General features: G+C 33.2%; 2 protein-coding genes and 2 pseudogenes across 6 annotated transcripts in view; 2 read left to right on the top strand and 2 right to left on the bottom strand.

Moving 5' to 3' along the window:
• The first annotated feature begins 2484 nt into the window (after positions 1 to 2484).
• LOC140035146 (uncharacterized) lies at positions 2485 to 6287 on the top strand. Of its 2 annotated transcripts, XR_011839087.1 has the most exons (4): positions 2485 to 3122; positions 3222 to 5503; positions 5592 to 5830; positions 5962 to 6287. XR_011839087.1 is itself a non-coding variant. In XM_072074898.1 (3 exons), the coding sequence occupies exons 1-3, from the start codon at positions 2933 to 2935 to the stop codon at positions 5748 to 5750; spliced, it is 2631 nt and encodes an 876-aa protein (XP_071930999.1). In that variant the 5' UTR covers positions 2485 to 2932; the 3' UTR covers positions 5751 to 5922. The 2 variants fall into 2 exon arrangements, 1 of the variants encoding a protein (XP_071930999.1); XM_072074898.1 differs by lacking the exon at positions 5962 to 6287 and having other exon boundaries at positions 5592 to 5922.
• A 7266-nt stretch (positions 6288 to 13553) lies between these two features.
• LOC140035530 (G-type lectin S-receptor-like serine/threonine-protein kinase At1g61490) lies at positions 13554 to 15734 on the bottom strand (annotated as a pseudogene).
• A 244-nt stretch (positions 15735 to 15978) lies between these two features.
• LOC140035857 (proliferating cell nuclear antigen-like) lies at positions 15979 to 16948 on the bottom strand (annotated as a pseudogene).
• A 2224-nt stretch (positions 16949 to 19172) lies between these two features.
• Positions 19173 to 24200, top strand: part of LOC140035144 (serine/threonine-protein kinase TOR-like) — a 32888-nt gene continuing 27860 nt past the window's right edge. The window contains exon 1 of one of the 4 annotated variants that reach the window (XM_072074884.1): positions 19173 to 19561. In XM_072074884.1, coding sequence (XP_071930985.1) covers positions 19445 to 19561 — 117 coding nt within the window. In that variant the 5' untranslated portion in view covers positions 19173 to 19444. Of the gene's footprint in view, positions 19562 to 22600; positions 22909 to 23470; positions 23582 to 24200 lie in introns of those variants that run through there. The other 3 variants (XM_072074885.1, XM_072074886.1, XM_072074887.1) reach the window with 3 other exon arrangements.

Genomic DNA, 24200 nt, shown 5'->3' with positions numbered 1-24200 from the left:
AACCGTTAATGTATTGTTGCATTTATAACCCTATTCTTATTGGTCTTACTCACTAGCTTTTTAATGCTTCTTTTTTCACCTCTTGAAAGACCTTGCAACAAATTATCAAAAAAGAAAGACGTTGCAACAATTTCTTAATCAAGTTTGTGCTGTATTTTCTGTCTACTTAATTTAAGTTGTTCACAGTGACTTTTAGATCGTGTAAGGGATATTTGATGTCCAAAATGAATTCTTAATTACGTTTAGATCGTGTAAGAGATACATGATGTAATTTATGATATTCTCTCTCTCTCTCTCTACCTACAAAAGAGTTTATACTTAATCTACTTTGACACTACAAGTGAAATAAAATGATGTCGCAACCAATGTTTTAAAAATCGGACCGGACTGGCCGGTTCGATCGGTTCTATGGCACTATGGCACCGGTTCTATGTAAAAATGATAGCACCATGGCACCGGTCTAGTTCTATGCTACAGTTGACTTTGTCAGAAAACTGGTCAAATCCTTCAGAATCGCTGAATCGTGATTTTCGATTTTTTAACTTTTCTCTTAATATTCTTTTAAGTTTTGCAAAATACAACTACCAAGGATCGAACTAAGGATCTTTGTGATGAAAGACCAATGTAGTAACCATTGTACCATTACATCCAATAAGTTTTTTATGATAACTCATTTAAATAAAATAAATATTCATCTTTCTTTTTCCCGTTTTCTCTATAAAATCTCATTCTCTTATGATTCTTTCTTTCTAATCTTTAACTCTCTTTCTCCTTTTTTCTTTTGTCACTCCCTTTTTAATAAAACCTTTTTAGTTTTAATTTATTGATATTTTCTTCCATCTTTGAATTTTATTTTTGTCCATTAAATTGAAAAAATTAAAAAAAGAATTATTTTTCTTAAACCCTAAAGACTAATTATTAAATGGCACAACCATTTACTTTTATCTCATTTTTTGTTTCTTATCAAGTTTGCATTTCTATTTGTTGATTCTCCTGACTTCCTTTAAACTCCAAACTTCTTCTTTTTTTCAAATTGCAATTTCTAAGTTTCAAAAATGTAAATTAAAATTTAAACTCACAATATCTAAATTCCCATAGACGTGAATTTTGTACAATTTCAAAATATTGTGGTATATTTTGGATTGAATTTAAGATTATTTTTTGGTAAATATATTGAGATTAAGATGAAATTTATTTGTTTCAACTTATAATTTTAAAAATCCAAGTTATTCGAAAATATTAAACTTATATATATATATATATATATATATATATATATATATATATATTTTATATAAATTATTTTTTAAAAAATTATTGAATCAGGGTTGAACCGATCTGACCGGTTGAACATTGACCCGAACATCTCACCGGTTCAATTAACGGTTCGAGTTTTAAAACATTGGTCACAACCAAATGTTGCAGAGTAGGGGAAGGGGTGGGGGTAAGGAAGGGGGGGAAAGGGGGTCGTGGGGGAAGGGGGTTTGGAGGAGAAAGGGGCAGGGGAGAGGAGAGGGAAAGGATTAAAAAAAAAAGAAAGAGAGGAAGGTTAGGTGGCGACGATAGTGGAAACAAAGAATTGATGTGGGAGGATGGTGATAGAATAGGAAAATGAGTATATGTTTCTTGGTGTTTTAGGATGTATATTTTAAAATGTTGTGGTGTTTATAAATATAACTGTAGATAAAATTATTTAAAAAATCTGTATAGTAAAAATGCGGGTGTACAACGGAGCCAATATTTAAGGTCATCAATACCAGATTCTAAAGTATGATTTTACCAATGTAAAGTAATTGTGAATTCAGAGTCAACCAATGTAAAGTATTTTAGCCGCCTATTAGTTCCTCTTAGTTCCATCATTGATTTCAATGGCATCTCAATAATTTTAAACTCGCAAGATTACAAAGAAAAAAATAATTGATCATAAAACGAATTTTACACCATAGTGATTCCACTGAAATATTTTAAAAGGTTCAGCAAATTCACTTCTAAGTAATACAAATCTCGCTGAACATTTTTTTGTAGTATGAACTTCATAAAATTTAATAGAATTAATTAAATCATCAATATTGATTTTCATACTAAAAGTTGATTGGTGTAAAAAATGTTCGCACCTTTGTACAATATTATCAAATCGAATGTATAATGTTTGTAAATATTTTATTTTGAAATCAAATAAAACATGCGATTATATTTATTTCTATCCATACATCATTTATTTTTCATTATTATTTCAAGATCCATCTTTCATAAAAATGCAGTTCTTAAATGATTTATATATTTTGTCATACTTTGAACTATTGTTAGACAAATTTTAGTTTTTAATTATGTTGGTACAATTTTTTTAACTTTTTACAAATTAATCCTCTTTTTTAATTTCTTTCAATAACGTAAGCACAATGTGTAAAGTAATTGGAGATTCGGAGTCAACCAATATAAAGTAATTCTCACTCCCAAATGAGATTCTTCAACTTATACCAATATGTTCCTAGTAATACACATGCGTGCACACACACACACACACACGAAAATGATGTCAGAAAAACAAAAAACCAAAACTAAACAAAAGCAAAAACAACAAAAAAGAAAGAGAAAAGGTTAAATCTTCCTCCGAGATTCCTACTTCAAACATTCAATCCAACGGCTATAATCTTTTCGCCCCCTCCCACTCCCACCGCAACGGTCAAAAAGCAACCATTTAAAAACTCACCGCCGTTATTTTGGGAAACTAGCCGTTACCATTTTCACCGCAATTCAATTATCATCACCATCAAATCAATTCAAGAATCACCATTTTTGCTTTCAGTGATCTCCTTACCATTTCCAGTTCTCTCTTTCCAAACCCTCCGTTCTCATCTTCCCCTTATTCTTGTTCTATAACGCGCGCAAATTTGCACGAAAGTACGCATCAAGAAGTAATTTGATTCTGGTAATGGCGGTTCCTTCAAACAGCAGATCCCCTTCCCCACTTTCTTCAAGACCCACTGCTTCTCATTCAAGAAATTCATCAGATTCTAATGCTGCAGCCCGGAGGAGTTTTAGTGGCAACCATTTTGCCAGACCTTCAGTTCTGACCAATCCCAGAAGCCTTAACCCAGTCACTCCTGCCAACAGTCCTGCAGGTAATTATTCTATTTGACTTGCATATTGAGTTTCTTGTAGTTTTTGTTAGTGGGTAACAAATATGATTTTTTGATTCCCTTGGGTAAAAAAATTTGTAGGATTTGGACGAAGAAATTCTTTCGGCTGTGATGAGAAGGAGAATGAGAAAGATCAGAACTTGAAGCCAGTAAAAGTAGTGAAGTCACCGGCAAATGGGTCCAAAAATTTCATGTCTCCAACTATTTCTGCAGCTTCAAAGATTACTCCTTCACCTAGAAAGAAGATTTTGGTGGAGAGAAATGACCCTCTTCGGACTTCAATCTCGTTGTCTGAAGGGAAAGCCATATTCTTTTCTGGAAATTCTTCAGAAAATAAGGAAGATTTGGCTGTAGATCAGCAAAATGGTGAAGGAAAGCGTGTTGTTGTTGAAGGCCCTCAATCTTCCAAGGCATCAAAAAGAGTAACATTTTTGGAAGTGCATTCAGACAGTGAGAATGCAACAGAGGTAAAGCCAGAGACAGTAACAGTTAATTCAAGCCCCAAGAACATGCCTTCTTGTTTTCCTATTTCACCTATCATAGCTCCTTTAGATGCTGATCCATCGCTTCCCCCTTATGATCCAAAAACAAATTATCTTTCTCCTAGGCCTCAGTTTCTGCATTATAAACCTAATCCAAGAATTGAAGTTCTTCTCAATAAAGAAAAGGGGCTTGATTTAGGTGAGGCAAAGAGGCTTGATGATAGCTTTTTGCTTGAGGCTTCTGAAAGCTATTCAGACAATGACGGAACAGAGGGCTCATGTTCTGAAGAATCCCAAAAGGATTCAGAGGATTATTCTGTCGAGAATGTGGTACCTGAAGCAGAGGAAGAAGGGGTTCATGTTTATGAGGTGTCAACCATCGGTGACCCCATTACCGAAGACTCATTCATGGGGATTATTGAAGAAAAAGAGGAACCAAAAACCTCTAACGAACCCATTTGCCAAGACATGTGTGAAGGAATTGCAGAAGGAGTAGATGAAGCAAAAACCTTCAGTCCACCTGATAGTTGTCATATGTCTGATGGGACTGTCGATGATACAGGGAAAGCAAGGCCTTGGTTCTTCTCAAGATTGAAGTCTGTTTCGCTGCTGCTGGTACTACTCATGATTGCTTGTCTATCAATCTGGGGTACTGATTCTCCTTTCATGGATTCATCATCTATCTCAAACATTTTGAAATTCTCAAAGCTTACTGAACCATCACAACTAGCTGTTTCAGCAAAAGCCAATTTAAATGGGCTTGGTGTGAGGTTCAAGCAGCTTTCACTTGACTCAATTTCCCATATGTCCCTGCTGATTAACAATATTGGTGGAGTAGATAATATTGGTACCGTGAAATTCATGAATCTGACTGATCTGCAAAGTGACATGTTGGTTTCTAGCTTTCTCGGGGACTATGAACAGAGACAGACGTTTTTAACAGACCTTGAGCGGGAAAATTTGGAAGAGGGGGAAGGCTCTGAAACTGAACCCTTTGAGGAACAGACTTTTGCAGATGTGTTTTCGGATGATTTTTTTGAAAAAGATTCAGAAGAAGAAAGTGAAATGGAAATTGAAGAATCACCACCTGCTCCTGTACAACTAGCTGAAATGAATGAGCTTGAGAAGTCAGAAACTCTCTGGAACCATGAAGCTGTTTCTTCCAATGTTGACACTGAACTTAAATACAAGCTAGATTATGAAGGTAATTCGACTCCAGTTTTGGAAACTCCTGGAGCTAAATCTGAATCAGAAGCATTTCGAAATAATCCTGAAGCGATTGAAAGTCTAAATATTGAAGTTGATATGCCTCATGATTCTGGAGCCAAAGTTGAGTCTTCATCAGCAGATAGCGACCACGAAAGCACCTCGGATGCTCTTTCTGCAATTGTAGAAGATAGAAGTTCTGAAATGGCGAAGTTTCCCATTGGAGGATCAGAAAATAAGTACAGAGTGTACTCAGTTATGGTAATGGCATCACTTGTTTTGGCTCTGGTATCAGCTGCAGCGTCTGTTTACTTGAAGCAATGCAATGCCGGTGATCCAAATCTTTTGGTTCACACTGATGGATTGTCCAGTGAGAAGATCAGTCCAGTATCATCAGTCCCTCAGAAAATGTTCCAAGAAAATGCATCCTGTCATAATTGGGCAACAGAGGTTGATGTGGAAGGGGAGGAGTCTTTTCCTTCAGAAATGAGCAGCTCTAAGAGGAGCTCATCTTACAGCAGGAAAGACCTGAGAGGAGCAAATGAGGTTCATAGCCATGAGAGAAAGCCTAGGAAGTATTCTAAGAGAGAGTCATTGGCTTCTTCATCAGAATTTTCTGAGGGTTCACCTTCATATGGAAGCTTCACCACCTATGAGAGGATTTCCAACAAGCATGTGAGTATAATTTACTAACTTGTTTCAATATGGTTTATTATCCTTTTTATGCTTGTAATTCACAATTTTGTTTTGTTAAATATTGAAGGCAAATGGAGATGATGAGATCATGACCCCGGTTCGGCGATCAAGCATGCTCAGATACCAAGTCAATTTTTCATGGCTAATCGAATATGCTCATTTGAACCACAAATATGGAGAAATAGTATTCACTTTTGACTTGGGAATGTTGTTAATTGTAGTTTAACATCTTGATTGGTGACATTGATGGTTGTACAAGGCTTGTAGTGCCTCAATATAGTGGCATCATTGTCTTCGATTCTATTTGTAAGTTTGTAACATGCTTAGTTGCTTACTCAGTGTGCCTTTGTTTTTGTTTTGCTCCTCTGCATTCTTCAATATTCAGATTTGTTTATCAATTTATTGGGCTGTTCTTTTATGTGAATGTTCTTGTACAGTTGTGAAGGGTTGCATTCGGTTGGTTACATGGTCCAACTCAGGTCAGACATGCAGCATGAAGGATTGGGCTGTTTCTTTCATGCTGTATGGACGAATATGTCTATCACATATTCGTTGCTATAACTGTTGAAGGCCTAAGAAATGCTAGTAGCTGGGAGATGAAAGCACAGAGCGGCTAATTGGATTTTTGAAGTACTAAAGTGGATGGAGAAGAAGCCACACAAAAGCAGTTCGTTCCGAGTTTCTTGAAACTCTTGGAAGAGTTTGTGCAGATACATATGCTCACTCGGCTTAGCTCCTTAGATTAAATTATTGGGATAATTTTAGAAACCTCCCTGAGGTTTTTAACTATTGCAAGAAACTCCCCTCTAATTTAAAAAAATTATACCTTCCTCCCCTATGATTAGCATTTTAGTAACAATATAGACCCAGTATGCTAAATTTGCCCTCAAAAAATCCTAAAATACCCCTTTGTTACTTAGAAGGAGGAAAACTACTAATAAATTTTTTTCACGTTACAACTATTATAAATGACATTAACACCACCTTAACGAACTCAATAAACCACTTCATCAACAATACTCTAATGAACTCAATAAACCACTTCAGTTCAATCTCTATATTCTCTTAATTTTGACAACTTATCATTGTCGCCCCAAAGTTTCCCATGCAAATCAATTGTGGCATCTTTTTTACCTTCATTTAGTGTAACAACAAATTTGATCCAACAACTTGTTATTTGGCAATAATAATACTTACACAAAAAAGGAAAACAAAAAAAAAAGAGAGAAGATGTATTTTCATAATAATGAAATTTGAGATGTATTAAATGATTGTGAAGATGGTAGTTGCGAAAAAATAATAGATTGTGAGATACAGGAGAAGGAAGATAGGAGAAACAGTCGAAGGGAGAAAATAAGAGTTTATTTTGTGTGACAGCCATTATTTTATAATGAAATACTAGTTGTAGTTGTAGAAACTTTTTTTTTTGTAAGAATTATTTTGAAGTGAATGATATTATGGTCATTTTACCATATGAAGATGTTAGTGTAATTATTCAAATTTAAAGGGAGGTAAGTGAAATTATCTGTAAATTATTTAAGTGAAGTGTTTAACTGTGCGCATGGTTAGGAAAACTGGTTGAAGTTTTTCTAAACAAACCTCTAGTACGGGTGGGCACCAGTCGGGTTATCATTCCGAATAATAAATGGCTGACTCGACCTTAAAATATGGAATCACTATTTTTTTTACCCTAATCCGCTCCGTTTGTCCTCGGCAACTCGAAAAAAAGGAGCGGATCACATGGTACTTGCCTCTAACCTTGATAGTAGTTTCTGTCGAATCATTAAGAACTTGAATTATGATTCTATGATAAGCCTCAAGGAGCACCAAGCCACCAATTGACAGCTGATACACCTAAACACAAAACAAATGATGTAATGAAAAAGAATAGAAACAAAAGAACTCAAGCTACTAGAGTAGAATTAGACCAAGATCCAAAACTAATAAGACAAAATATAGCTCGCAATTGAATTGGAGATGCTGATGCCGCAGAGTAAAATTAGCAATAACACTATCAAAATTTTCAACTTTTCAACGGAAACATAAAAAAACCAACAGACAAAATGATCAAGCCACAGGATTAGAATTCAATCCAAACCGATAAATGTTTTTTTTTAAAAAAAAAAACTGCAGGTGAATGTTCGATGTTTTGTAGATGAAGCGTATTAGGTCTTAGCTGGAGGAAATGGACAGGGCTAATGCAGTGAGTCGACGACTTTTCAGGTGCAAACAAGTTACCCAGTTGATTCGACCAGGTCTGTACTGACTAATGGGCTTAAAGAAGCTGAAAGAGCTAATGCTGGAGTTTTAGGGGTTGAGACAGAAGATGCTGACTAAATATAAGGAAACTATTGGTAGAAGGCACCCCGAGGTGATTGAGAAGATTATTTCTTTGAACTCAATTTGAAACAAAAATTGAAGAGAAGAAGACTGGTGAGTAGTGAGTGTCAAAGGCAATCGGCTGAAGTACAGAGACTCAGAGAAAGTTTTGGCTCTGAAGGGTGAAATGATTCATTTAGGTTTTAGGGTTAGTAACTTAAAAAATTATAAAATTACTCCTATATTTTTTTAATATTTATATAATATACCCCACAGGTCGGATACCAGCATGTTTTTATTTTTGTGATCTGTATCCGTATTCAAATATTACGGGTAGGGGTGGGCAAAAAAACCCGCCGATCCGAAAACCCGATGAACCCGATCCGATCCGATCCGAAAAATAGGATACCCGATCCGATTTTTCTTAGCGGGGCAGATGAGGGTCGGGTACCCGAAAAATCGGGTACGGATACGGATCAGAAAAATAAAAACCCGCGGGTACCCGACCCGCAGGGTATATTTTATAAATATTAAAAAAGTAGGGATCATTTTATAATTTTGTAATTTTTAATTCTAAGCGCAAGTGAAGTGGCTCGCAGCCTCATATTCTAATCCTATTTGATCTACTCTTCTCATTTTTTTTTGAAAAAAGCGAATATTCTCGATGAAACATGAACAAAATGAAAAAAAAAATTTGTGAAACTCTGTTATAAAAATTGTTCATCCCTTTCATCTTTTTTATTTTTATTCTACCTCCATCGATCTTTCCTGCAAATCTTGCATCAATTCAATCAAAGATTTTTGTTTGGAGTTTCAATTTTCTGTTAGCTAGATAATTAAAATATTTGTGTCATTCATTTGCAATTATATCTCTTTAATTTGTCTCTTTTATTTAGTGTAAGAAATTTATTTTTCTTTTTCATCACCTTAATACCATAAGGTCTATTCCAAAGATGTAAAGAAGTTGGGGAAGATTTTTAACATTATTTTGGTTATATTTTTTTCAAAAATAATTAGTTCTATTCAATTCTTTTCCGAACTTGATTTCACAATTGACTTATTTGAGACGCGGTCTTGTACCATATTATCCTTGGGGAAGTTACCAAATACTTATTATCCTTGTGTTTGTTGTGTTGTAAAAGTATGAAATGTGTGAAAATGGTGATGTACTCAAAATTATTATGAAACTTCGTTTTGTCTATTAGATATTCTAATATGTACTAAATTTATGAGATCGATTTGATTATTGGATGAAATGTGTGAGAATGGTGATGTATGGACTTTAATTACAATATCTCTACCAATATTAATTGGAAAAACATGTTTTTTTTTTATTGAAAAACATGTTGATATTAAGTAGAAAATAAATTTTTTTTATTGAAAAATAGTTTTTTTTAGGGGCGGGTACCCTATGACCCGCCCCTTTTTTTCGGGTACCCGCTATTCGGGTACCCGAAAATATTAGGAGCGGGTTAGGGTCGCAAAATGGCTGATCCGATATATTAGGGTCGGGTCAGCCAAATCATGTTAGGGGCGGGTACCCGACCCGTGCCCACCCCTAATTACGGGTACTTGACCCTCATCTGCTCTGCTGATAGAAATCGGATTAAAAATTCTAAATTTCAGTGTAGATTAGAAGTGGCAAAATGGATAAATGGTTTTAGTTAAATGGATAGTGGATCAAATTGATCCAATCCAATTAAAACCATTTAATAAATGGATCTAAATGGATGTCATTTAAATGGATAGTGTAAAGCATGATCCATCCATTTATCCATTTACTCTCCCAAATTCTAAATTTAAGATTCAAATATTTTTTTCCAAAAAATATAGATCCCTAAAGTTCTATCCTTAAATCACCTAAAACCTTTTGGTAATAACAAATGCTTGTACTACTACTTTATTTCAGTTCTTCATAAAATTAGTTTAGTTCCAAGAAAATTTAACTATTGTGATCAATTTAACCTTTTGTCATTACTTTAAGTATCATTTTGAAAAGTAATGAACAATTAAGAACTTGGCTACATTTTTATAACTTTTGAATGAATTGAATATGGCTTTACAGTGAAAAGAAGTTTACGTTTCTAATTTTTTGCACTCCTGTTCAAGAGTGATGTATTGAATAAAAGTGAATTCTAATAAGAAATCTTATGTTATTTGACAAGTAAAATATTTTCATCACATGTGAACGTAATACCTAAAATTGTATGAAACTCCTTATTATACCATTGATATACAAGCTACCTTATATTACTTAGTAAATTAGGTGTCTTTTTTTTTTTTTGGATAATTGGGTTGGGTGATAAGGGGAGAGGGATTGCAAGTATGAGAATTTGGAAAAAAAAAAAAAAAAGGTGTCATTTACATATCTTAACCAATGTTACGGGAACACTCGTTAGAAAAATTCTTTTTATAAATAAAAAAATTTAAAAAATAAAAAATATTTTGACACTGCATGATGCATTCTCGCTTTTTCTTTATTTAAGAATATAAATGTTTACAATCATTACTACATGAGAGTTTAATTAAAAAAAAAAACAAGAGTAGAGACTAAAATATAATTTTGAAAAGGATGGAAGAAGTCTAGGAACTAGAAGCAAATAAAATGCAATTAATGTTATGGGCAACTTAGCATGTGAGGAAGTTATGAAGGAAAGAATAGGTGGGCCTACAAAATTAATTTGACATATGAGAAAGTTACGAAGAAAAGAATAGATGGTCCCACAAGATTTTATTTCACATTTTTATAAATGTGTTTTCTATTTTTTAAGTTAAATGGATGTATATGGATAAGATGGATAATCCATTTAAATCCACCAATATAATTGGATTTAAATGGTTATCCATTTAAAACCATTGAATTTATATGGATCATCCAAATCCATTTAAGGTTGGTTTATATGGATGGATTGGTGGATATGAATCCATTTTGCCACTTCTAGTGTAGATTATATCAGGTCTCTCGTATTTTCGAATTATTGGATTTTTTGCCCACCCCTAACCTCTAGTACAAGAAGTACTTTTTAATTATCCCGATGGGAGTGGGGAGAGCATTGAACACTTGAAGTTGGGAGATAGTCTGGCATATAAGCCAAGCTTGATTAGCACATCTCCTGTGCTCCATTTGCCCTTTTAATGGCAAATAAAGTTTCTTAAGGATGGTTAGCTTACTTTATATTGGTAGATCGTATTTAATTTCTATATTTCTCTCTTTTTTACGTATACTTAAATTTATATGTTGTACACATAATTTTTTGTTTTTATACACTAATTTAATAATTTATTAACATGAGTACGATTGTAAACGTATGATGCATTTTGAAAGAAGTACAACATCTGTTCCAATTATATGAAAATCCCAATTGTATCGGCTTTTTTTCCTATTGCTATCTTGTATTTTTATTTACAAAAATAGTTGGTGTGCTTTTTACATGATTTGGTGTATATATTAATTTATATGTTGTGCACATAATTTAATTTATATGTTGTACACATAATTTTTTTGTTCTTATACACTAATTTAATAATTTAATAACACAATTACGATTGTAAACGTACAATACATTTTGAAAGAGGTACAACAACTATTCCCATTGAATGAAAATCTAAATTGTATTGGCCTCACTTCCCATTGATGTCTTGTATTTTTATTTACAAAAACAGATGATGAACACATTCATTTGCTTGATAGCATGGGAATTGCCCGGAGAAACTAGTAATGGGAACCAAAAGTTTTCTGTGTTTGGTCGAAACAAATTTGTATGTACAATAATCTATGACTAAATAAGTGATAAGTCTACAAATTAGAAGTTGAGACTAAATCTGTGACTTCTTATTTGTTAGATATTAATCTATGACTACAAATTTGCTTGATAGGATGATAAGTCTACAAATTAGAAGTAGAGTAAATCCGTGACTTTTTATTTGTTAGGTATTAATCTTGATTGTTTTTGGGGGTAGTTGCAGAAACCTCCTCTGAGGTTTCTGACATTTGCACTGACTTCCCCTGTGGTTTGAAAAATTACACTTACCTTCCCTGAGGTTACTAATCCTTTGCAAATTCAGTCCAAACATTAAAATATTATTTTAAGGAGTGAAATTAGAATTTTTTTACCAAATTTGTCAATTGTACTACATGTCCAATGAATGACAAAATATTACAAATCAATTAACAATTAATAAATTTTAAAGAGTATAGTTTATAGGCAAATATGCATTATCTATTTAAAGAATCGGCTATTTATGGGTATTTTACTTTCGAACATTTAATTTAATACAAATATTTACGCTCAAATACATATTTGTATTTACTTTCAAATATTTAATTTTTGTTAAATATAAAAACTACCAATCTCTCTTCCGTAAAAATATTAATATAACACTTTTTCAATTTTAGTTACAAACATTTATGTATTTAACATAAATTAAATGATTCAGAATAAAAAACCCATAAAGAGCCAATACTTTATTCATGTAATGGATGAAAGTCATAAAAAATTAAATACTTTATGAGTCATTTTTTTAAAAAAATATTTAATTTATATTCAATAAATAATCTACCGATTTTCTTTTTGCAAGAATATTATTGTAACACTTTTTAAATTTTACTAACAAACATTAATATATTTATCACAAATTAAATGTTTAAAAGTAAAATATCCGTAAAAATCCGATACTTTAAATGAACAATGCGTGTTTGCCTATAAAGAGTCGGTAACTATTTAAAGTACCTTTAACAATTAATTTAATACAAATATTTAAGCTCAAATACAGATTTGTATTTACTTTCAAATGTTTAATTTTTGTTAAATACAAAACCTACCAATCTCTCTTCCGTAAAAATATTAATATAACACTTTTTCAATTTTAGTTACAAACATTTATGTATTTAACATAAATTAAATGATTCATAATAAAATGCACATAAAGAGCGAATATTTTACTCTTGTAATGGATGAAAGTTATAAAAAATTAATACTTTATGGGTCATTTATTTTTTAAAAAAAATATTTAATTTATATTAAACAAATAACCTATCGATTTCCTTTTTGTAAGAATATTACTATAACAATTTTTGAATGTTACTTACAAATATTGATATATTTATCATAAATTAAATATTTAAAAATAAAATACTCGTAAAGAGTTGATACTTTAAATGAGTAATGCGTGTTTGTCCATAAATTATACTCTTTAAAATTTATTAATTGTTAATTGGTTTATAGTACTTTGTCATTCATCGGATATGTAGTACAAAGGGCAAATCTGGTACAAAATTCTAATTTCACTCTCTAAAATAATATTTTAACCATTTGGACTAAATTTGCAAAGGATTAGTAATCTCAGGGGAGGTCAATGTAATTTTTCAAACTACATGGGAGATCAGTGCAAATGTCAGAAACTTCAGAGCAGATTTCTGCAATTATCCCTTGTTTTTGTCACCATATCAGATTTCTTAGAGCAAATTATCCGGTTGGCCATTAAACTTTTGCCATCGTTGAGTTTTGGTCACTCAATTATTAAAAGTTTGGTTTTGGCCACTAAAATGTATAAAGTTAAGATGCGAGGCCATTCTCTTAGATTTAGCCGTTAAGTTTGCCGATCTGTCTATCCACGCGATTTCCAAGGCAAAAGGCGGGGTCAATTTAGGAAGTTCAACATAACATTGAATGCTTCTCTCAAAAATCATCGCTCTTCTTCCTCCCCCTCCTCAAATCTTCGTCAGACCCTTTTCATCCTCAAATCTTCCCTCCACCATTTCATTACCCTCTCCGTCAGTTTCCACCGCCTCCGTCGCTGAATCGATAATTGAAACTTTCCTCTAATCTCCACTCGCTTTATCATATCTATACTTCAGCAGCTTCTCCCCAAACAAAAGCTCCAGAATCACCACTCCAAAAGCGTACATGTCAGACTTCTGCGTCGCCAAGCCGGTGGACTTAAACTCTGGCGACATGTTTCCTCTCACTCCTTCAAATAGCCTTCCTCGACTCCCCGACCTCCGTAGCTCCGGCAACTCCTCTTCCGTTATCTCACCTCCTTCATATCTCTCCGTCTCGGAGCATAGCTCGACGGCTCCGAAATGGCAAATTCGGGCATTCAAGGCTCAGTGATAATAATTACGCTGCTCTTCACGTACTTGTGGACCAAATTTATGTTGAATCCGGATGCGGTGTGGATATAATTCAAGCCATTAGCTAAATCCGTGGCGATTTGCATTCGCGACATCCAGGTGGAAAGAACGGTGAAATCAGGGTTTCTTGGATTTCAAAGACAAGTAGAAAGATTCGAGCCGCTGATAAATTCATAAACTAAGTAAATGTGATTGTTTGAAATGGAAGCTCCGAGGAGCTTGATTAAGCATTTATGGTGGCTTTTACAAATAACCTATAATTTGGATCTCAGCTCAGATTCGTGGATTGTCTGATGGATTTTCCGTTGAAAAAAAATGACGTCCTTTCGCTGAGCTCGCAGCGCCAGGATTGGGAAGAGGAGGAGGAAGAAGTGGAGTAGCGTTTGGCGAGAAAATTGTTGGTGGCGGAACGAATTTCGAAGAAATCATAAATATAGCCGTGTTCTGGAAGGGAGAGATGGAGGCTGGAGAGGGATGTACGGCTTGAAGCGGAGGTTGTACCAACTGACGAATTTAGTCGAAAATCAGAACCAGAGCCGGTACCCGTGGCAGAACCTGAATAAAAGGTGCCGCTGGTGGAGGGACTGGAGGAAGGAAGTTTAGTGAGTGGAGAATTTGGGACGGGCGGCGGGGAGATTGGGTTGCTTGAGAGGAAGTTCTGGGTTTGGTCCGAATGCCTGTGGTGGATGAAAAGGGTCTGACGAAGATTTGAGAAGGGGGAGGAAGAAGAGCGACAATTTTTGAGAGAATCATTGAATGCTGTGTTGAACTTCCTAAATTGACCCTGTCTTTTGTCTTGGAAATTGCGCGAACAGATATATCGACGAACTTAACGGCTAAATCTAACAGAATGACCTAGTGTCTTAACTTTATACATTTGAATGGCCAAAATCAGACTTCTAATAGTTGAGTGACCAAAACTCAATGATGGCAAAAGTTTAGTGACCAACCAGATAATTTGCTCGATTCCTTATCACAAAAAAGTTTTGATTGTCGGCACAAAAGCTGTTGATTATTTTTGCCAATAATTGACTACAAGTTTCACTCAAAGATGTCTAGTAACGCCTTCTAAAAGTAAATTTGTTTCTTTTCTTTGGCAGACATGAAAATGCATTTAATATACTGTTGGCCTTGTTTAGATACATTTTTTTCTCAAAAAATTTTATGTTTTTCGTGATCATATCTTTCGATTATCTTTTTAGTTTTTATCACATATACTAGATTGCTAAAATATATTATTTAACAAAAACTTGAAAATAGCAATCCGAACGATAAATAAAACGTTTTGTATTTAAAATTTAAAACTATAAGTCTAGCAGGGGGTATCTAAATGTTCTACGATTTTGGGATGTGCCAAAATATTTGTCATGTTGGAAAATTTAAAGCACATTTTAATATATGTTTCCAATATAGCATTTCTTTTTAATTATATACATATTATCATTCAAATTCAAAATTTGAATTTGTGGGAGTAAAATTGGAAAGAGAAGCACAAACATCACAGTTAAACTACTATTCTTAAAAATTGAATTCCCCAAATATAACAAAGGCATTGTTTGAATTGTATATTATAGCGATTTAATATATGTCAGATAAAGTAGTGATTGAAAAAATGTGTCCATAAAAAAGTAATAATTTTTTTTTTAGAAAATTACAATCCAAACATATTCTAAATAATTAGGACGGAGGGAGTAGTTTTACCGATAAGGTAAGAGTCCGAATAACTACCCGACCAATTACTATCACAGCCCGTCCCATATTAGGGAGACTACAGTCATTTTGGTAGGAGAGACCATATAGTCATGGGAAAAGAGTCCCAATGACCCTCTAACTCTTTTCCAAGTAAAATTTTAGCCCTCCAATAATTAATGTTAAAGTTTTGGCCTTGATCTAATAAAATAGTATATTCGTGGCACTTCTATCAAACTTAGCAGTTAAAATTGACGAAAAATATCATCTTGTGAAATACACAACCAAATATCAAGGATATTATAGTCTCTAAGAAAAAGGTTTGGGTCCACTACTGGAGCATTCAAACTCAAGGCTTTGTCTCTTCTTCATCCTCTTCAATCTTAGGCGCCAGGTAAAATCTGATATAACCCATCTCTGCCAATGGGCTTGCCTTGGTAAAAGAGTTCAAATACCTAATGGCAAATGTCAAGGACACTGGATCATTCATTTCTATAACAGTTGCTTCCTCTGGCTTGTCAACAGTTGTATTCTGCCGGCAAACAAATTATATTAGCAGACCCAATATCACCTCTTGTTGAAAATTTTACGCCTTCTTTTGTCACAGATATCACCACTGTATCACCAATACTGCTGAGATCTTTACAAATTCTAGCAAACTCAGCCGAAGACATCCTAACAATAGCCTGGTACTCTGCTTCTGGAATTCCAAGGTGCTCACTGTCGATGTCTATAAGCTTCATTTCAAAATCAGTTATCTTATCTTGAGTGGGACTTTCAAACATGAAGGTAACAGTATCACTGCCATCGTCGCCTTTAATGGTGATGATGTCATCGTTTCCGGCGCACTTGAGCATCTTAGCCATATTGTTAAGATTCATCCCCATGAAAAAATTACGGTCACAGCGGTAGTGCTCAAAGCCTTCGGATCTGAGCATCAGAGCCACCAGCGCGATGTGGCTGGAGTCCATGGCTTGCAAGGAGAAGCCACTCGAGGAACAGTTGAAATTCGCATCGTTCACCAAATCTTTTATGGAATCCAGAACCTTCTTTAACAAACTACCCTGAACCAGCCTTAATTCAAACATCTCTGACGGGAAATTCAGAGGGAAAATGGCTAGGGTTAGGTTGTAGAGAGGTCGGAGAGTTCTTCTTTTTTTTGGAGGGAAAGTGGGAAAGAGTCGCCGCTAAAGAAGCTTGGCCTGTTTTACTACTAGCAGAGGCCGATGTAGTGGTTCTTGGGCTTCCACTAGCACCCTTCGAGATTGTTGAAGTTGAAGGCGACCCGACCATCATTGGAGAGGCAAGGGACTAATTAGTGATGAAAAAGGAGCGGAAATAGTTGGAGAAAAAATCAGTGACGAAAGTATTTTTACTTTTCTTTACTTAGAGACTATAATGCTCTTGATATTCTCACGAGATGATGCTTTTCATCAATTTTAACTGCTGGATTTGACAGAAGAACCATGAATATACTATTTTATTAGATCGAGGGCCAAAACTTTTACATTAATTATTGAAGAGCTAAAATTTTACTTGGGAAAGAGTTGGAAGGCCATTGAGACTCTTTTCGCTATAGTCATTGGCGTGGCCGTCGTCCACTTGAGCGAATGCAAATTTGCCACGTACTCACCCGGCTGAATTTTCACGCAAACGGGTCAGAGAAAGGGTAAAATGTTAGTGGCAGGTCGTTAAAAGTTAAAAGTCAGGGCTCCGTTTGGATTAACTATTTTTGGGGTTGTTTTTCAAAAACACCACTGTAGCATTTCGAATCTGAAAAACAAGTCCGTTTGGATTAGTTGTTTTTGGGGTTGTTTTTAAAAAACTATATGAAAAACTTTTACTGTAGATTTTTTTGGATTATTTTTAGAGGTGTTTTTGAAACATATTTTTGAGTATTTTTAGAATATTATAATTTTTATATTTTTATATAAATATACATTTATGCATTTATAATACATTTATATTTACAAATGTATAAATGTATATTATTATAAATGTATAAATTATAAATGAATATTATATAAATGTATAAATTATAAATTATAATTTTTATACAAATATACATTTATGCATTTATAATACATTTATAAATAAATATATTTATATATTCATATAAAAATATATAAATGTATTATATTCTATATAATACATAATATAATTATATTTATAAATGTATAAGTGTATATTATTATAAATGTATAAATTATAAATGAATATTATAAATATATTATAAATTATAAGTGTATATTATTATAAATGTATAAATTAATATATTATAAATATATATTAATATTATGTAGAAATGTATTTATATAATTAATATAAATGTATATATGCATTAATATTATGTATAAATGTAAAATTAATATTATGTATATTAATATAAATGTATAAATGTATTATATTATATATAATACATAATATAATGTATATTTAAATGTATAAGTGTATGTTATTAAAAATGTATAAATTATAAATGAATATTATATAAATGTATAAATTAATATATTATAAATATGTTTTAATATTATGTGGAAATGTATTAATATAATTAATATAAATGTATACATGTATTAATATTATGTATAAATGTAAAATTAATATTAAGTATATTAATATAAATGTATAAATGTATTATATTATATATAATATATAATATAAATGTATATTATAAATATACATAAATATTTATATATTATGTATAAATGTACATTTATATAAATGTATAATATATTATATATTATATTATATATAATTTATATAACATATAATATTTATGTAAATATATTATAAATATATAAAAATATATTTTAAATAAAATAAAATATTTATGATATGTATATGTAAATATATAATATTAGAAATGTATAATATATATAATATACATTAATATTAATATAATTTATATATAATATACATAATTGAAATATACATATTAATATATATTATAAAACAAAATTGCATAAATATATTTATAAATTTATATATAAATAAATGTATTTATATAACTATATAATATTTATTTCAATTGACATAATATATATAATATTATACATAATTGAAATAAATATATTTATATTAATATAATATATATAATATACATAATTGAATATACATATTAAAATACATAATTGAAATATACATATTAAAATATATAATTAAAATATATTAAAATATAATTGAAATATACATATAAAATACATAATTAAAATATACAAATTGAAATATACTTATTAAAATATACAAATTAAATATGCATAATTGAAATATATTTGGAGTTGTTTTTGATATATTGTTTGGATTGGTGTTTTTGAAGTTGTTTTTGAAATACACATTTACTGTAGCATTTAGAATGTGAAAAACAGTTTTTCAAAAACAGGCTCAAAAACACCAATCCAAACGTACCCCAGATCACCAATCCGACCAAGCTAAGCTCTGTGTGTGTGTGGGGGAAATGTAAAATTAGGATACATTACATTAGATGCTTTAAAGCACGAAAAAAGATACTCTATTCTATAACAAGCTAGAGAGACAGAGAACAAGAGAGAGAGAGAGAGAGGGCTTTGGGTGTTTCGAGCCTCTTAACCTGTAACCTGTTACATCTTCATCACCGAAACAACAAGCTCAGCCACTCATTTCATCGAACGTGACGAGCAAATTTATATATTTTTGTGCACATAAAATTCGTGTGGTATTTATAGTTGAGCATTTTCCTTATGTAGTTGAAATCAGGTTAGGGTTTTAGGGGACTGCTTTTTATTTATGTGTGAGCAAGTATGGCGACCGCCACGCAATCAATTCGCTTCACTGGTCCGGCTTCTTCCACCGGCGCCGGCAATCTGGATACTCTCAACAGAGTACTCGCTGACCTCTGCACTCGAGGACACCCAAAGGTCTGTCCCTTTCTCCTTCATTACTCCTTCTTCCTCATTTTTTTTTTGTTTTGGTGTTTTGTTTTCGTTGTTCTTCATTTTTTCAGTTGATACGTCCTGTTGTGACGAGAAGAATTCGGTGCTTTTCAGTACTTTTTTTTTGTTTTGGTTTTACTTGGGTGCATTTCTGTTTCTTTTGCAAGTTCAAGAGGATTGCTAAATCAATATAATAGTCGTTCAATTTGCATACAGGTGATTTCTTTTGTTGCCGATGCTGAAACGCTGGGGAGTTTTTGTTTGTGTGTGTGTTTGTGTTCTATTTATTTATTTATTTTTGGGGCATTCACTTGAAAGGGTGGGAATTCATGCAAATCTAAGTGATTTACGTTTTGCAAGCAATGAGTTCATCTTCCATACCAATTAGAAGCTTGTGGATTTGTTGTATGAGTTAAGTGGAGAAAGGGATATTTTGGAGGTTCCTATAGAGGTCTCTTAGGTTTTCTTTCATGGAAAAGTTCGTCTTCCGGTGTGTTTTGATTGCAAGTAATAATTCGCTTTCATTACGAGACCTACCTACTTTGGTTTAGATCAGGTTATGCGAGAGCTTCCCCCTTTTTTCTTGGGGTGTAATAATTGCTCCAGTTTTGAACCACGAGACATTCTCTTAGAATTTTCTTTAAAGGACCAATTTTTGTGCATGCTTTTAGTGAATGGATGCATGCATGCATGCATGTATAATTACTTAAAAACGAACTAAATGAGCATTTATATGCGATTACTAACTTTAGATTAGCATAATAGTGCTTACTGTTCAATGAAGCCTCAGATTGTTATAACAGTTTGAGTTAAGGAGTTTCATCCAAATAGTTTGATATAAATGCCAATCAATCTGGCCGTTCACGAGCTTGTAAGAGACCAGCTAGTTAATGTTGATACAGTTCTGAATGTGCTCCTTGAAAATTCTCTCTCTTCACTACTAGATTCTTTCCTAGTAAATCCAAAACTCTTAATCCGATGTTAGGTTTTCTCCATATGATAGCATTGTCTAGTATAACTTCTGTGGATTGGCACAGAAGTGGTTTTCATCAAAGCTTTAGGTAATTACTTGAATAAAATATCTTATGAATACTTATAATATGAAGTCTCTGATTGAGATCGGATTTGAAAGGTGCTATTGAAATACATATATTTGGTCATATGAAGATGTCCAACGCTATTGCAGGCCTTGTTTGCAACTGTCACGTAGCTCCCCTTAGATCCATTCCCCTCGGGGGAAATCCATATTGTCACCACGGGCAGTAATATCTCTGTGCCTCATGGATACTGCTGAAACTAAGTTAACGGGCAATTCCGACTATACTCTTTTCTTTCTGTCCCATTGTAAATAATTAAAATTTATTGCTGAAGAAAAGATTTGGTTTTTTGGGATGAAGAAGCCTGAAGAAAATGCATCGAGAGTTACATATAAACTATTTTTGCTGTTGGTCTTTGAAGGTTGCTGCTGAGATGTCCAAAAACAAATGAGATGTGGTCTACAAAATAAAGCAAGAAAACTGCATCCTGGATATGCTTATTAACATACACTGATCTTTGGAAATCCTACCATTCCACTCTTTCCAATATTTCTCAAAGGTTGGATAGCAATTTTTTTGTTGGCATATTTGAGCGAAACCTTTTCCACCAAAAATCCTAGACAGAAATCTCTTGATGCTTGCGAATTCGTTGATTGCAAAGCAAAAGGTGATTAATATTCTCATACAATTTTTGCAGTTGTTACTAAATGCTCAAACAACTTTTTGTGGGTGTTCCTTGTAATTTCTTCTCAAATGACACTTGTTGATTCTCTTAACAACTGTAGTCCTAAGAAATGGTGGTAGTGACTGCATGGTGGTCTTGGAGGAGGAGGAGGATTTGGAGAGGGGGAACTTTCAAGTGGCCAACTTTTATTGCTGGTGACATGAATGGCAGAAATGCATGCAGAGTGTTGTAGGTGGTGCTGGACTCCAAGTGTGTTGTTGGCACATAAAGATGGTGTAGGTTTATGAGAGTGGAAAGGACCTTAAGATACTTGGATATTGCAGGTTTCTGGTGGTGAAGGTTTTGTGATTCTCAAGGTGGAAGTAGCGGGGAAATAACTTTAGTCTTTTGATTCATTTTGATGCTAAAGTCTGATTTTGTGAAGGTGTTATGCACCTTAGGTTGATGGTGATTGATTATGGCACTTGCTACACCATAAAATCTATAAAGTTTACGTCTATGCTTCTGTATGTATGTCTGCATATTCTATCAGATATGTATTTAACTACTTATTCGCAAACTTACCATATTATTTGTCTGTTTACAAGTATATGCATACGTATTCATAGGAGTCTTGTCAGCTTTTAAACGTGTGAATTAGATGAAAAGCTAGAGCAATGGATCTCTTCACATGAGATAGAAGTCTTAGGCATTGAATTCATAATTCTGTTACTACCTGTCCACTAAAATTTGCACCTTCTTTTCAAATATGGAAGCCAATTTATGGAAGTCTTTTTGAGTTATTTCCTTTTCTGTCTGAAGCATTCTGAGATATGTTACATGCCTATTTGTCAAAGTGTATATTGTCACAAAATTCAGGTGAAGATGAGAAAGTGAATTAGAGTTTTGATTGGTTTTATGATCTTCATATTTTAGTCTTTCCATTTAAGCTTTCGGGCTGATGGATGTCCTTTCCTGTTATTTCCATTATTTAAGATTTGATTGTTGTATAACATATTAATTCTAGTGGAATCATTACAAGGATAGTAGCTTGTCTTGTCAGTTTGTCAAGACAGTTGAATTCTCTAAAGAGGAATTGGTGAAGCATTTTGTCCTTCAGCTGTGTATAATAGAGGATATTAACCACAATTACTCCAGAATAATGCATGCCGTCCCTTTTTCCTTTTTCTTTTTGAAACCAATGGTTGGAAATTCACGTTTCACCTCAGAGTGCTTAGGATACATCGAAAGTAACGTACTTTTGCAAGCACGAGCCCCACGATTAGGTCTGTAGAGAAATTATTTTTCTCATTTCTTTATGCTCAAAAGGCCCCTAAGTTCTTTGCTGTTTCTTTCTAAGCTTCTTTCAGAACACAGCCCTCAACTAAAGTCTCCACTTTCCCAATTATCATAATTGATATGTTCTTGCAACCAAGAAACACACTTTACAACCTACAGAAATTCAGAGGGGAAGTGTTATAGAGTTTTGAAAATTCAACGAAAATTTACCATTAAAGAGGTCACATGGCTAGAGGTGCATTCATTGTCTAATTGGAGTTAGCCAAGTGAAAATGTTGTTCCAGCATCTCTTCAAACGCAAGAATTGGTTGTACGAGCAATTTCGGCTTCGGGTCAGTTTATTGTTCCTACAACTGCACCAAATATTAAAATTCCAAACTCAATTTGGACTTTTCCACTTAATTTGGTGTTAAATTAATGCCCTAATTGAATTCCTAAGTTTAGATGTTGATTTGGGATGATTTTGGTGGTGCATGCAGGGTTGGACGAAATTGGCAGACAAACCTGGAATGGTTTTGGCTGTCTAGGAAATTTTCACTTGGTTATCAGGGATTTTGAATTTAAATCTTTAATCATATGCACCTCCAAAATTTTATGTTTGCTAGTAGAGAAGGGAGAAGCCGACTTGGGCTAAATAAAGTAGGAAGGCAAGCAAAATAAATTAAAGAATACATTAAAGTAGAAAGATTAAAGAATACAGAGTATTTCTTCTGCAATTTTTTTTTATTTGGATGATTTTTGTCCATTTTACCCTTCAACCAAAGCAAGCACACCGAAATGGTAAGTTCCTAACATGAGGAGTTTAGGGATCAGCATGCCTTACCATATGGGGGTTTTGGGTATTTTTCCCTTTATGATAAATAGCTTCATTTATGAATTCTTAATGGAAATTGTTTCTAGAGAGGACTGGGAGAATCGTGAAGATCCGTTTATGGCGATGGGCTTCCGTTGGGACAAATTCTTCTTCTCTGCCTTCATTTTTTGTTGGATTAATAGGCAAACACTGTAATTGCTTTGTGCTTGTTTTAGAGCTTTAAGGATTTGGTTTTTTTTTTTTTAAGGGATCATCTGTTGATGGACATGCTAATGGTGAAAAAGCTATTAATTTGTTGGCACATGTTCTTTTTTTGTCATGTCATGAAGTTCTCATCCTATTGATGTACTTTTGTTGTTGACCTTGACAAAATTCCTTTTTTTTCCCCGTGTAACAAACTCCAAGACCTGCACCAATAGCATTATAATGGTTGACAGTTGATTTGTGTATTACATTTTCTTGTCCCTAACTGGTGGAGCCGTTTGCTTTTCTTCCATTAAAAATATGCCTAGAAAACACAGATCTGTAGACTGAGGGAGACAATTAATCTTCCAATCTTTTGGATTTGTTTATCTTGGACCATAGATTCTTCTAGTCTATTGCCCTTGCTCTTATACATGTATGCTTATCTCTAGCGGTATTCCTGCACAAGGTAACCTTGATCAACATTTTGTTCTCTATTAAGAACTGAATTATTGTGCAAATTTTAGTTGCTTCACCTGAATTCTTCTGCTGCAATTAGTTCTTTAGCCTACGAAAAACTTCTGACTTTTGTTTATTATTATTATTATTATTATTTTTTATTTTTTT

This window comes from Coffea arabica, chromosome 2c (genome assembly GCF_036785885.1).
Source record: "Coffea arabica cultivar ET-39 chromosome 2c, Coffea Arabica ET-39 HiFi, whole genome shotgun sequence".
NCBI classification, from domain to species: domain Eukaryota; kingdom Viridiplantae; phylum Streptophyta; class Magnoliopsida; order Gentianales; family Rubiaceae; genus Coffea; species Coffea arabica.
The sequence above is the reverse complement of the archived record's forward strand: the minus strand, read 5'-3'. Positions and strand labels throughout refer to the sequence as shown.